At 44.9% G+C, this 14,092-nt stretch overlaps 1 protein-coding gene and 1 long non-coding RNA gene across 38 annotated transcripts in view; both read right to left on the bottom strand.

Moving 5' to 3' along the window:
• Positions 1–2,864: 2,864 nt before the first annotated feature.
• Positions 2,865–14,092, bottom strand: part of SORBS1 (sorbin and SH3 domain containing 1) — a 241,675-nt gene continuing 230,447 nt past the window's right edge. For 22 of the 37 annotated variants that reach the window (XM_036828997.1, XM_036828990.1, XM_036829023.1 and 19 more), the window contains 3 exons: positions 12,408–12,466; positions 8,996–9,108; positions 2,865–6,270 (listed from right to left, as the gene is read on the bottom strand). In XM_036828997.1, the coding sequence (XP_036684892.1) occupies positions 6,203–6,270; positions 8,996–9,108; positions 12,408–12,466 (240 nt within the window). In that variant the 3' untranslated portion in view covers positions 2,865–6,202. Of the gene's footprint in view, positions 6,271–8,995; positions 9,109–12,407; positions 12,599–13,186; positions 13,247–14,092 lie in introns of all 37 variants that reach the window. The other 15 variants (XM_036829021.1, XM_036828984.1, XM_036828991.1 and 12 more) reach the window with 2 other exon arrangements.
• Positions 8,061–8,655, bottom strand: LOC118882759. Its single transcript, XR_005016845.1, has 2 exons — positions 8,248–8,655; positions 8,061–8,187 (listed from the first exon to the last, which is right to left on the bottom strand). It is a non-coding gene; the product is annotated as an uncharacterized LOC118882759 (long non-coding RNA).

The following is a 14,092-nucleotide window of genomic DNA, read 5'->3' as shown; positions in this document are numbered from 1 at the left end:
TGTTCCTTTTCAGAAGAATCATACTTTTAGTGTGTGATACAGTTGTGCTATGTCCCCTTGGTCACATCAGCCCCCTCCTCTGGATGGACGTCCTCCTACGCTGTGTCCTTCTCAAGACCTTGGTTAGCAGAGCTTCTGCACAGAGAGCCAACATTCAGCTACACTGAAGTTTGTCCTGGGACAGGAAAATGGTGTCCCGTTTTCCAAAGTTTGTCACAATAATGCCTAAAGTCCAGTTTGGACCATTGAGTTCTTTCTCCAGCTGCCTTCTTATAGCAGTCTACCCCCTCGCCTGGCCTTCTCCTGTCCCCATTCCATGATGTTCTGGTGGGCCTGGCAATCACACTCCAGTCCCTTTAACCCAAGTGATGAGTCAAGGAACACTAAATATCCATGTCGGGCCTGCCAGGGTCTGGAATTGTTTTCAGGGAAGTCACAGGAAGGCCCTTTTGCCTGGTCTAGAGTTAGAGAACTGGAAGAGTGAGGCTGGCGCTGCCTGCAGCTGTAGTTCCTATTACTGCATTCAGGAGGGGAAAATGTAGCCAAACAAGACCAACAGAGCCAAGAATAAGACAAATACAGAGAAAGTTTGAGTCTCTGGATTCACTGCTGCCTGAGGCTAGTTCCAGCTCCTTTCTTCCCAGGGATGTGACTCAATACCGGCAAGTATGTTAGTTTTCCACTACTTATCAATGAAAGGAGCCATCAGACAATTGACTCTTTGGGCCAAATTATGTCGTGGGGAGTCTGCTTCCTGAAGGAACACGTGTGGAGAGAAAATAACAGAGGGCTGAGATGTGGTGAAGATCTAGAAAGGGGACTGAGAAGCTGCTGGCCAGAAAAGGTGGGCAAACCAAGGAAGAGCCTTTCATGGAAGTAGACAGCTGGGTGGTGGGGAAACACACACATCTGGTAGGAGTGTAAACTGGTGCAATTTTTGGGGAAGGCAGTATTTCTTTAACGTTTGAAATGTTCCTGCTCTTTGAGCCAATAATTCTACTCAATGCTGCATTGTTTGTTGTGGTAAAAAGCTGGCAATAACCTCAAATTGTTGCATCACCAATAGGGGGGTGGTTAAGTAAATTATGGAAACATGTCCAAGTTCTATTGTTAACAGGGAAAACATGTAAGACTGTCTAAAGCATTTGTTTAGAGATGTGTTTTGTATGTGCAAGGCGAAAAGCTTGGAGGATCATACGTTGGATAGTTAGTTAGGTGATCTCTATGGGGAGGTGACTTTAATTACAGAGAACTTTCACTTTCTATGTTTGTAAGAGCCCAGAATACTTAAAGAGATTAATTTCTGTTATTTTTGCTGCTGTAAGAAAGTGACATGATGATGGTTCACTGCTTTCACAATTAGTGTCAGTTTTCTGAGTTCTAGGATCTCTGGTCTGGAGAGGTTCATTGCTTAATTTAATTCATTTATTTATTTACTCATTTGTTTGCTCAAACCATTTGTTTGCTCAAACTAGTTGGCTGAGTGCCAACTAGTTGGGCACTCTTAGTGCTGGGCATGTAACAGCAAGACAGAATCCTTACCCTCGTGGACTTTATACAATTGATTGTGAAAACAAATATCAGATGGTGATGAGTGTTTGGAGAAGCACAGAGGAAAAGAGCAGGGGATAGAATGCTGGGGTGGAGACCGTAGGATCCTATTACATATAAAGTGGTCAGAGAAAGCCTCCCTGAGAGGGCAACAGAAAGACCTAAAGGAAGGAAGGACGCCATGCAGCTCTGGGGGCAGGGTCTTCCAGGCCCAGGGGACAGCGTAGTAAGACCCTAAAGCTGAAGCGTGCTTGATGAGTGTGAGGCCGGAAGGACTGTGTGGCGGGAAGGAACAATGAGAAAGGCAGAGGTGAGAGAGGAGGCAGGGCAGTGTCCTCGGGACTCGAGGCCATTGCACCACTCCGAGGGAGAGGAGTAGCCGCTAGAGGGATCACTCTGGTTGCTCTGTTCAGACTAAGGTAGAGGGGGCAAGGGTGGAAGCAGGGAGACCAGTTGGAAAGTGACTGCAATGACCCAGGTGAGAAAATGGCTTGGACCACGGTGATAGAAGTGGTTGGGTTCTAAAGGTATTTTGAAGGTAGAGCTGATAGATTTGTTGAACGGGATGGAAGGCAGGAGTAGTGCTTGTGACTCAGGGCCTGGTATCAAGGCTGTCGGACCCCTGGAAGATGACCCTTCTCCCAGGACTGTTGAAGGCTTAAGCAAAGGAGATTCCACCGAGTCACCCCAAAGGGGTAGCAGTGCAAATGGGTGCTTTGAGTTGAAGGGCGAAGGACAGCATCAGAAGAGGCAGGGGGGGAGTTTTGGGATTTTCTACTATGGGACAGACCCATGCTGCTGTAGCAGGCCCCACCCCAAATGGAGATGTCGGGGGAGGCTGGATGCCTAGTGCCACAGCCTTGACACACTTGGTTTGGGAGTGAACACAAGGACAGAGTGCATTTTCACCCACTGTAGCAAGATTAGACTCGTAGCCAGATTTAACTTGTTTAGAAAAACTAAGTGCTGTCTCATTTTCTGTACCCATGTCTTGTGGAGTAAATCGAGACCCATTATACATATTTTATAATGGTCACTTTTGCTTTTAAAGACATGTGCCATTATTCTTGTAATCAGAACAAATACAAACATTTTAGAAAGAATGGTGAAATGGTCAACAATAATCAGTTCAGAGTGTCACGGAGTTAGCCTATGGAAAATAGAGTAAGTGGTGTCCTCAAGGAGTGAGGGGGAAGCCAGATGGCAGTAAGAATGGAAAAGGAGAGTGTGCGCCATTGAAGAGGTGAATATAAGTCTCATTTGAGAAACTTGAAAGGGAAGGAAAGAAACAATGAATGGTAAGAACAAACATATGCCACGCAATTCTGAATGAAGTTTATTAAATAACATGTACAGCCAATGTAGTAATTCAACATCTATTTGTCAGATCGATCCACTGCATAAAGAAAAATAGATGAACAGAAATATCTGTGTCTGCATAGTACATGCTCTTGGTGTGTAATTTAAATGGCAATACTTTAATTGGTTATATATAATGTCAGTTATTTTTCTTTCAGAATATAATATTTTTTGTAGTAACCTATTCTAGCAATAGGTCTGAATACTACTGCAGATAAATAGGACTGCAAAAAAAAAAAAAAATCAAAAACAAAATAAGAAAAACCACTATAATTGAGATAACAGTTACCTTCTCTCCCAGAAAGAATGATTATTTAAAATTATAACACTTTACAAGGGCTATTTTTGTGCTAAAAATCTGCGGGTAAAGTTATTTTGGAATTCCTTCATTTAAATATGCAAAAAAACTTCATGACTTCCTTATTTTACTCCCCCTTCGGTTCAAATTTTTAAAATTATTTTTCTATACAAAGTAGGTACATGGACTATACAAAGTTAAATATACATATTTACAGTCCCACTTCTTAAGCATGTGATTTTTTTTTCTCTTACTGATCCCAGAAAGACTGCAAAAGTTAAGTAGTGTGGGGCTTGCCTTTACCCAGAAGCATGGCTAATCTATCAAAATGTGTTGCAGGGCATGCTGCCAGTTAGTTGCGCTTGCGATTAATAAACCTGTAGAAATATCTCAGCATAAAAATAGGTATTTTGTATTACTAAATGTCTGAAGACAAAGGGGCAGTTGGAACCCTTTGTTCCTTGTTGTGTCATATGTGGGAAGCTGAAGTTTGATGCAAATTTTAACAGATGAGTTTATTAAAGATGGGCAAATTGGTGAGGCATACCTGGGATTCTGGAGATATACAAAGTCACGTGGCTGGCATCATATGCAAATGTGGCTTTACAAATTGGTTTATTTTCTAGCTGTATTTAAAGAGGTGTTCAAACTTACCTACTTAATCAATAAGCACCCCTCAAAAAACAGATAAGATCGTGTTATGAATGGTTTGCATCTAAGAAAGACCAGGAAACACATTAGCCAATATACATTCCAAAATGCGTGATGCTATGTGAAATGCATGGGGATATGCACTTGAACTGTATTCGGAGGGGGAACTATATTCGGAGGGGGAACTATATTCGGAGGGGGAGGAGAGACAGAAACAGAGTGCCCTTGGGTGGTGAGGTGGACCTTCCAAAGCACTGAGTCTTACTTAAGGAATATCAAGAAGTCCCTTTCTACCCAGGAAGCTCATCCCCCCTCACCTATAGCCCCAGCCCCACCTCCACCATTAGTTCCACAGCCTTTTCCCCTTGGGATTAAGGCTCTGCTCTGTTCTAGTTAAAAGCCAGTGTTTCTGGGAAGAAATAACACCTTCCTCTTATCAGTCATTTATACTTTACTGTGAAGGAGTCAGTGGCAGCTGCTTTCCTGAGAGCAGGCTTTGAAGGACAGGGAGGGAGGGTACTGTGGGCTCTCTGATGGGGGTGGGCAGCTGACGGAGGTCATGAGTAGTGGAGAGAGAAGCTGAGGCACTGAAGACAAACTTTGCGTGCTTATACAGACTCTGGGACATGGGTCCTAGGCCAATTCTGAGCTATATGCAAAGAGTCAGGGTTCCTGTACACACCCTATCAACCTGGAACTGCTACTCCTATTTGTGACCTTGGATGTGTATTTGTGGGCAGGATGAGAGTTTGAAGACCCTGGAAACAGTTCCAAGTATTTCCAGCCATAAACCACCCTCAGACAAAGGTTCTTCCAGCATCCTAGTTGTTCAAAGTGAGCTAATGGAGACAGAAATATGACGATGCTTTCTAGGGTCCCTTCAGGGAAAATTCATCTCTTCCTCTCTCACACCTTTCTTAGCACTTATCACAGTCTCTCTTGATTTAGTATTTTTGTGTGTCTGTCTCTCCAACAACCTCTGAGTTCCCAGCAGGCAGGGAATGAGTCATTTCTATCTTTATCTCTCCAAGGTGTCTAACAGAGTGGCCAATAAGCATCCTTGAATTGGATAAAGTTGTGACTGAACACCCCAGGCGCCTCTGTCCTTGGCTCTGTTCCCCACAAAAGACCGGCCTCCTGGGAGTGGCAGAATCACGGCCTCATTCTTAGGGCAACTGCATCTGCACCTCTGCTCTAAAGAGAAGCCTCACAGGGTGAGTCAGGATTCATAACCCTGGGTTCCTACTTTTGGGGTAGTCCTTGGACTCCCATGGGGAATGAAAATGGAGACACGGTGACCCTCTTCTAAGGCTTGGAGCGTGCCTTGCTCATCAGTGGCCCCTGGCATCCAGTGTACACGGGTGTACGTTACATGAGTCACTGAACACCATCCTTGGTTCTCTGTGAGAATAGGCCTATCAACCCCAAACTGTCCTGGCCTAAAACAATCCAGAAAAGAAAGAGTAGCAATGGCATTCTGCTAATTGCAACTGTGCTGCCCTCAAGGTGACCGTTCATAACAGCCAGTGATATGGGGAAGGAGCCACTGCAAGGGACCTCAAAAGCTACAGGGCTTCTTGACCTAATCAATTACCTGGAAATACAAATTTAACTATCTGCCTGGCCACATTGCTCCAGGGGCAAACCTTGTGTGCTTTTCTGGCTGAACACCGGGGGCGTCAATGGCAAAGCTGCATGCAGGCTGAATGCACTGGGCGCCTACTTTGACCTCCCATTTCCCCACCCACCTCCAGTGAGGGACTTGGCCTTGGGTAGTTCGGGGTCTCCACCACTGTTTAGGGATCGCCTTGGCAGCCCTGACTGGCCTCTCACAGCACTAGGGGACCGGCAGGCTCGGGGACGACTGGGGGAGTCTGTGCGGAGCCCTGGAGGATGGCTGGGGATCTGCCTGGTGCTCCGAGGGCTCCTGCGGGCTAAACGACCCTTTTGAGCCAAAGCCGGTCAAGCCTGAAGCAGCAAGAAGCATTTCTGGCCTAACTGCTCCTGGACCATGCTGCAGGTCAGATTACTCAAACTGGGGGTGGCGGGGGGGGGGGGGGGGGGGGGGGGCGCGGGAAGAGGGCAGGGCTGGAGTGGCTCCCAGAAGCAGCTGAGTAAATACCAACTTGCCTCATTCCTTTTCTGCGTGGTTCAGCCCTGTCTGATACACGCAGTAAGCTTAGACAGGCTAAGGTTTTAAATGCACTTCTCTGTCCTCTCTTTTGCTTCTTTCTTTATCCACTGCATTAGTTTTCCTACTGACTCAATGTTTAAATAAAGAGACAAATTCATGAGTTATGCTTCATCCTCCAATAAAAATCATCTCTGTGGCTTTCAGTCTTCTTATAGATACAAAGGCTTTACATAGTTGCCTGGGAAAGTACCAAACTGCCTTGTCCTTCTTGAAGTACCTATAAAAAAAAAAAACACCAAAAACATACACACACGATGAGAAGACTCACCCATTTGAGTTCAGAGACAGTCCTTGATAACAATCCTGCAGCTTGTAGAAGGGCATATGGTTTCCAAATCACTTTCCCCTATCTTATCTCATTTAGGCTGCAGAATAATGCTGGGTGATAAGCAAGGCGGGCATTTCTAACACTCCCACATTTTTTTCACATGAGGAAACCCAAGCTCGGAGAGACAGACTTTGAACCCAGGTCTCTGACTCCCAGCCCATTGCTCTTTCCAGTACTTCTCCTTTATGGAAGAATGAACGCAGTTATCCAACACAACAAGGTACTGGGGATTTAGAATTTCTAAACTGTAGGGTTTCTAAAGTCCACTGGCTATAACTGCACAGCAAAAGGAAATCTCCCTCCAGAGCCTGTGCCTAGGCCCCAGATTGACTCCCTGTCTTCACTGCTAACCTTGTCAGGGTTCCCTCTGAGCCAGGAACATTGAGCTACCAGGGAACAAGCCCTTCCTGGGCTGCTCCACATCCAGCATTGCTGGATCCCCACACTAGCAACAGTTCCTTTCCTTGGGATTCTCTCTCTAAAGCTGGGAGATAAGGGTGGGGTGGCAGATAGATGTTGCGTCATTATTACCCTCTCATTAGCAGACATCACAATTTGATCATTGCATCCTTTCCCCGATTGGCTTGGATAGGGCTTCAGAATCCTGCTGAACACACTTCAAGCAGCCACTACCAGTGGGTTGGAGTTGTTGCCCAAAGTAAAACTTGTAGGCTAGAAGAATGTGTCAAAGCTAAGGCCATCTAAAACGGCTAGCTGAAGCCCCAGGGGGATGGTCAAGGAGGCTGCAGAGAACTGAGATGGTAAAGCCCAGAGATGTGCTCATATGGGTGGTGAGCACCTTTCCTGATGGATGAGAAAAATGAGCTCTCCTGGGTTATTTTCTTCATAGTCTGAACACAAGGCCACTTTTCTAAGTGTTTGAGGAATTAAGGAATCTAAAATATCTCCTTTACCTAGCTGCCGGCGGATGCCCCTCACCCCATCCCAAGTTCTCATAAAAATGTAAATACTCCTGGAAGAGTTTAACAAATCCCTACTAGCCTGCACTCTAATAGGACAGCCACGTGTGGCTCCTGAGCCCTTGAAACATGGCTGGTCTGAATCGAGCGATGCTGTGACTGTAAAATACATATTGGATTTCAAAAACTTATTCTTATGTACAAAAAGAAGAATGTAAAATATCTCCCTAGCAATTTTTCATACTGATGACATGTTCAAATGCACTGGGCTTAATATATTAATTTCACTGGTTTCTTTGTACTTTTTTCAATGTGGCTTTCAGAAAATTTTAAATTTCATACATAGCTTGCATTTTGGTTTTTTTTTTTTTTTTTTTTTTTTTCGGCTGTGCCGTGAGGCTTGCGGGATCTTCGTTCCTGACCAGGCATTGAACCCGGGCCCTCAGCAGTGAAAGCACAGAGTCCTAACCACTGGACTGCCAGGGAATTCCTTGCATTATGTTTCTGTTGGACTTGCACTGCACTAGAACGTTGCTGGCTCTCAGATCTGGTTTCCTTCTGAATAGAACCTCAACGTGGTGAGGACCACCAGCTTCTGCAGGCCCTGGGAGGAGGAGGGGGTAGCTTTCTAGGAGGCTGGTGAGGCCAAGGCAAATCTTTCTGGCTTCCCATTTGTGCTGAGGCCTTGTTCTCACGGCCCCAGGGCTGACATTATTTCTATTTAGCAAAGCTTTTCTAGGGAGATCAGGAAAGAGTTGCTCTTTGGAAAGAAGATAAAGGTAAAGCCAGTTGTTTAAGGGGGTAAACTGACACAAAGAGTGTCAATGGCTCCCAACATTATATTTGTGCCTGAGCAGAAAGAACAGAGGCTCAGGGAGAGATGGGCCTGAGTTCATATACTGGCCCTACCATTTGCTACCTGGGTGGTGACCTTGGGGCTAGTTACTTAAGCGCTTTGGGCCTCAGTTGCTGAATCTGTGGAAAGAGGATAATTCTTGTCTTACAGGCTGTTTGTTGAGAGAACTTCAGTAAGAAAGTATATCAAGCATCTGTTTTGTTACAGAATCTCAAATTCTGATCTTTCTCTCCCCCATCCTATGAAAGTGACTCCTTTAATTAAGCAGGTTGCTTTGAGGAAAGTTATTAGAAGCCTGGAGTAAGTGAGGTCTTTGGAATGTCTACACATATGCTTGAGCTTCATGGCAGAAATCTAGGCTCAAGTGTTCTTGTGGTGTTCCACAGGCGTTTTAAAAATTAAAATTTCCGAATGTAGGACAGACAGATGCACAATAGAAATACAGAGGGAATTCCCTGGCGGTCCAGTGGTTAGGACTCAGTGCTTTCACTGCTGGGGCCTGGGTTCCATCCCTGGTCAGGAAACTAAGATCCTGCAAGCTGCATGGCACAGACAAAAAAAAAAAAAGAAATACAAACAGAACTCAGTGGATGAAGCTGGCAACTGCCCTTCCATGCGGTAGATGTTGGCATATTTGGTTGGTTGTCAGGTTCAATGTTAGTATCATCCACACTGCCCTGAGAGCAAACATAAACTGGGTGGCTCATCGTTCCTAATGGTGGTATAGGAACTGAGAAGGCCCTTCTCTCTGTGGAGAGAATGGTTCTCTTTTCATGACTCATCACGCCTAGTTCTTCCTTCAATACACCACTGGTAAGAAAAGTACGATGTCACTTACCAACAAACCATCCATCATCACATTTTTCCATGACATCAACAATATCTCCATCTCGGAGTTCCAATTCATCATCATTCTGTGGTATATAGCTATACAATGCTTGGTAGCTAAATCTGTAAGTGAGAGAAATAAATATTGACTCAAACACTGATGGAATTAAATAATGAGTTTTAAAAACCCATTTCAGCTAAATCAACATTTGGGTAGTGTTTCCTACTCATCAGTGGGGATAAAAGTATTTTATTGGCTATTGCTCTAATAATTTGGGGAGATCCATGTGATAAGCAAATTAAGATTCACAGGGATGGGGAACTTCTGAGAAGCAAGTCACGATCAGTCCTTTTATTCAGTTTCGTTTGGTTACCACAGCCAAGCTTTTTTGTCTAGATGCTCCCCCTTTAAAGTTAATCGAGTCCTTTTCTTAACATAGGGTAATACATGTAGATTATCAAGGATAATCAGAAGTTACTTAGGTCCAGAGACAGACATTATATTCTGGTCACATACATTGGAGAGCATGAGGCAATTGTCATGTATATATATAATTTTTAAAAGTACATCTCAATTGCCTCACTGTTTAGCAAAACTACCTTGAGTTTCTTTACATGCCAACACACATTTCATTAATTGCTTTTAAACGTGGATGCCATTTTTCTGAAACTCTTGAAAGCATTTCTATCCCAGTGATGTTTGGGGTTAAGATTTTTATTTGCTTGTTAGTTGGCCTAAGGCAATTTGGTCTGTTCTGACAACAGGCTCTGGAAAAAGCTGGACTACTTGTGAAATCTGATATCTGTTTTGGCAACAAATAAAAGCTTGTTTTCATTTATTCTTTTGATAGATATTTAAGAAGCACCTACTGTGCACCAGTTCACAGTTCTGTTCACTTGCTACTTTGAAACACAACAGTAGCAGGTAAAACTTTGCAAACCAGCCAGTCATCTACCATTTTCAGTGGATGTCAGTGAATTCCAGCATGTGGGCGAGAGAGACTAGAAACAAGTAAGTGGAGTCAGTGTTCCTAGAAACAAGAGGTTCTGCTCTCTGCTGAAACCAAAGGGGCAATTTAATTTTACATATTTATTCAAATGTAGTGCAGCTTTGGTAGATGGATCTGTCTGCCAGAAGGAAGGTATCTAATGAGGAATTAAAAGTTGCAGATGGATTTCCAGTTGGTAAATGAATACATTTTGATGTTTCTGTATTTGCCTGCTGTCTCTTCCCCAACCTGGACTCGTTAGGATGCCTTAGCCCCTTTACTGCCGCCGTGGCTGCTTTGCCAGTCTCAGCTCTGGGAGATTACTCCTGTTATCTGCCTCGCTGTCTCACCCCAGACAGCGGAGACCGGCTGGAAACAGTCCTGCAACCTTGCTGCTTGGGTCCCCGACTGGCTCTAATTTTGGAGGGGCTTCATGCTGTTTGGACATGGTTCCACAGAGTCCTTCCCCCGCCTCTGAGCAGAGCTTTAATTTGCCTCCCCTCCTGCCCCTACTTCCATGTGTAAGGAAGGGTTCCCTGCTCCTAGCCAGGCTAAACTCCCTTCCCTGGGCTACTTCCTCGACTTACGGCTTCTCTCTTACATCTTTCGATTCTGTTAACTCCTTCTCAAGTACAAATGTGCTAAAGCCTCTGCATCCTAAAAACAACTCCCCCGTCTCTGCTACTCCCTGAATCTATAGCCTCCCTGTCCCCTTCTCCTTCCACTCACCATCACACCGACTCATCAGCCCTAACACAGGATCTGCCTGTACCAGAACTGTCACTGCAGAGGTCACCAACGATTGTTCCAGTTGCCACCTGGAGGACATTTCTCATTTCCTGTCCTGCTCGGCCTCTCTGAAGCAGGGGCACCACTGACCACACACCGCTTGCTCTGTTGCACACAAGTGAGTGCTCCTAGACCCTCGCCCGTGTCTCCTGCTCCTTCTCAGTCTCCTTCGCTGGCTGCTACTCTGTTGCCTTAAAAGTTGGTCCCCCAAGGATCTATCCTCAGTTCTCTTCTCCCTTTATCCCTATCTCCTTGGGGAATCTTATTTTCTTATATAATCTTATAATCTTATATTCTTCCATGCACCAGAGGCCCACTCTTTCCTAGCTCAGGCCCTCACCACTTTTTTGCTGTATTCGTATCTCCAAACCACTATCTTTGTCCTTCGTCTCTGAAATCCACCCTCCACGCTGTTGACTGATTTTATCTACCTAAAACGAAATCCAATGAATGTGTTCCTTTTTTTTTTTTTTTTTTTTTTTCTGGCCACTGCTGCGTGGCTTGCAGGATCTTAGTTTCCCGACCAGGGATTGAAGCCGGGGGGGCCACAACAGTGAAAGCACCGAGTCCTAACTACTGGACCGCCAGGGAACTCCCAGTATGGTCCTGATTTTAAAAACCTTCAGTGGCGGGCTTCCCTGGTGGCACAGTGGTTGGGGGTCTGCCTGCCAATGCAGGGGACACGGGTTCGAGCCCTGGTCTGGGAAGATCCCACATGCTGCGGAGCAACTGGGCCCGTGAGCCACGACTACTGAGCCTGCGCGTCTGGAGCCTGTGCTCCGCAGCACGAGAGGCCACGATAGTGAGAGGCCCACGCACCGCGATGAGGAGTGGCCCCCGCTTGCCGCAACTAGAGAGGGCCCTAGCGCAGAAACGAAGACCCAACATAGCAATCAATCAATCAATAAATCTTTAAAAAAAAAAACCTTTAAAAAAATTAAAAAAAAAAATAAAAAAACCTTCAGTGGCTCCTGAGTGAATGCAGACTAAAATCCAAATTTATTTCAGTTGCATTCTGGATTCTACAATCTGGTCCTAACCTGCTCCTTGAGCTTTGTCTCCATTCCCTCCATGAACTGCACACCGTGGCCACAGGGGTTTTTCGATGTTCTCCAAACACACTACCTACTCCGGGCCTTGGCACATTTGGTTTTCTCAGCTGGGAAGACCTTTCACCTCCCTGCTCTAGCTCTCAAACCCGATTTGTCTTTCAATGCTTATTCCAGAACCCCCTTCCTCTGTGAATGGAGTTTACTCCTTTGTGCTTAGAACATAGATATCCAATACTTTTTTTTTTTTAAATGAATGGATCAACCCTATTCATTCCTCTCCAGTCAGAATTAACACTCCTTCCTCTACACTATCACAGCACTAGGAATGAGACCAGTCAGCACAGCTCCCAGTTGCCCTATATGGAAGTTAATGCTTTACCTCTCTCCCCCAAGAGTCCGTGACCTTTATTTACTTGCCACCTGTTTTCACATTGGCTGATGGGAAACAGCCTTAACTAGAAACCCTCAGAGAAGCTGGGAGTGGTTGGTTCATTCCCCCAGATGGCTGCCCCCACAGTCCGTCAGTGACCCACTTCCTAAGCCCAACGGTCTACTGAGAACTCGAGAACTGAGGTTCGCCAAGTGTACTTACAAATCCTGGGAGGTTTGACTCCTGTCTGGGGTGACTCTTCGCTGCAGGGCTTGAGGTTGCTGAGAAATGATTAGAGATGATTTATTGTCAGAAGGGGATACCTTGTGATGAAAGTCAAGGGGATGAGAAACAGTGCTGCAGTAATGAACAGATTTTTCGGCAATGTTTATGATCTCATTGCAAACTGCTTCCTGTGGTGGCCCCGAGATATCCAGAAACCCCCATAAAACAGTCAACATGGGGACAAAAAAAAAAGAAAGAGAGGAAGAGATGTAACATTCCAGACGAAGCACATAAGTCCAGGGAAACAACAGAGTTGAAGATCCAGGTTAAAAAAATAGATATTCCAGTAGTGGAGTGCAGGAGGGATCCAGGCGTAAGCATGGAAAAAACAGGTAAGATACAGAAGAATTTGGGATTTAGTATGAATATTAAAAAAAAAAAAAGGCAGCAGCATAAAAGCCTGTAATTAGTGAGTAACTGTAACAAATGGAATAATTTCAGGATAGAAATGCAAGTATGTATCCCCAATCATGCACTAATATATTAATTTAATCCCACATGTAGGCAGAGTAGAAATATTGTCTCTAAATTCCTCTGCTTTTTTTTTTTTTTTTGAGGGAAGAGGGTGGCCTAACATCTCTCTCTACTACAATAGCCATATAATTCTTGTAAATAATGGCTCTGTGAGATAACCAGGCATTACTCCAGTCTAGACTCTACAAATCAGTAAGAATTCTCTTTAGAAAAGCTACAGTCTTATTCAACAGGCATCTTACCACATAGCTCTTTTCAGATTCTGTGAGATCAGGTCCTGCTCTCAATGAATGATGAGAAGGCTGTGATCACCAAGCAAATTATAAGGGAGACATTTTAGCAGATGTCACATTGGAAAGGATTCAAAATAAAAGTGTGAGCAAATACACATACCACACCATCACATTCAATGACACCGGATACTCGTGGCCTATGGCCACCGAGTTTCCAAGACAACACGGTGGGTGCAGAGGAGAAAATGCAATGTACAGAGTTAGAAGCAAGGATCCAGGCAATGAAATGAGCAGTTGGGAACAGGGCTGCAGTGAAGTGAGAATGAACAACACAGGGACCCCAGATTGGCAGGGAAGAGACACAGAAGGGCTACCTTAAGGAAGAGTTATGTCCCTCTGTAACCACACACATTGGTCCCCTTGCTCTCAGCTGGCAAGCGTCTATGGAAGGGCTGCTGTACCAAAAGCCAGTTCCACTTATTTTGACTGGGAACCTCCTCTGGCAGAGCAGGCTCGTAAAGTATCAGGTATGCCATTTTCCCGTGTGTATAAAAAGAGAGTTAACACTTCTGAAAAACTCCTTGGTAATATGTGACGTATCAAGTGAGACTGTTCCCCAGGAAAAACCTGCACATGATACACTCCAGCTAAGTAGGCGATCGATGAGTTCTGATATCTCATGGGGCAGAGCTTGCTTCCAGAAACAGGATGGTGTGTCCTGACACAGTGGTAGAAATGAAACCATCACTCTTCACTCACCAGCTTAGGCCCCACATGCTGACATGGAAGTAAGGTGCAATCATGGCCAAGCAGACCTGTCTTTTAAGTAAGGATTCTATAGCAGAGGCCAGGCCTTCACTGGAAGAATGTCTGGAATTATTTATCCCAGAGAGGATTCAAATCCAAGCTCTAAGG

Source organism: Balaenoptera musculus, chromosome 16, assembly GCF_009873245.2.
Source record: "Balaenoptera musculus isolate JJ_BM4_2016_0621 chromosome 16, mBalMus1.pri.v3, whole genome shotgun sequence".
Taxonomy (NCBI): Eukaryota; Metazoa; Chordata; class Mammalia; order Artiodactyla; family Balaenopteridae; genus Balaenoptera; species Balaenoptera musculus.
The sequence above is the reverse complement of the archived record's forward strand: the minus strand, read 5'-3'. Positions and strand labels throughout refer to the sequence as shown.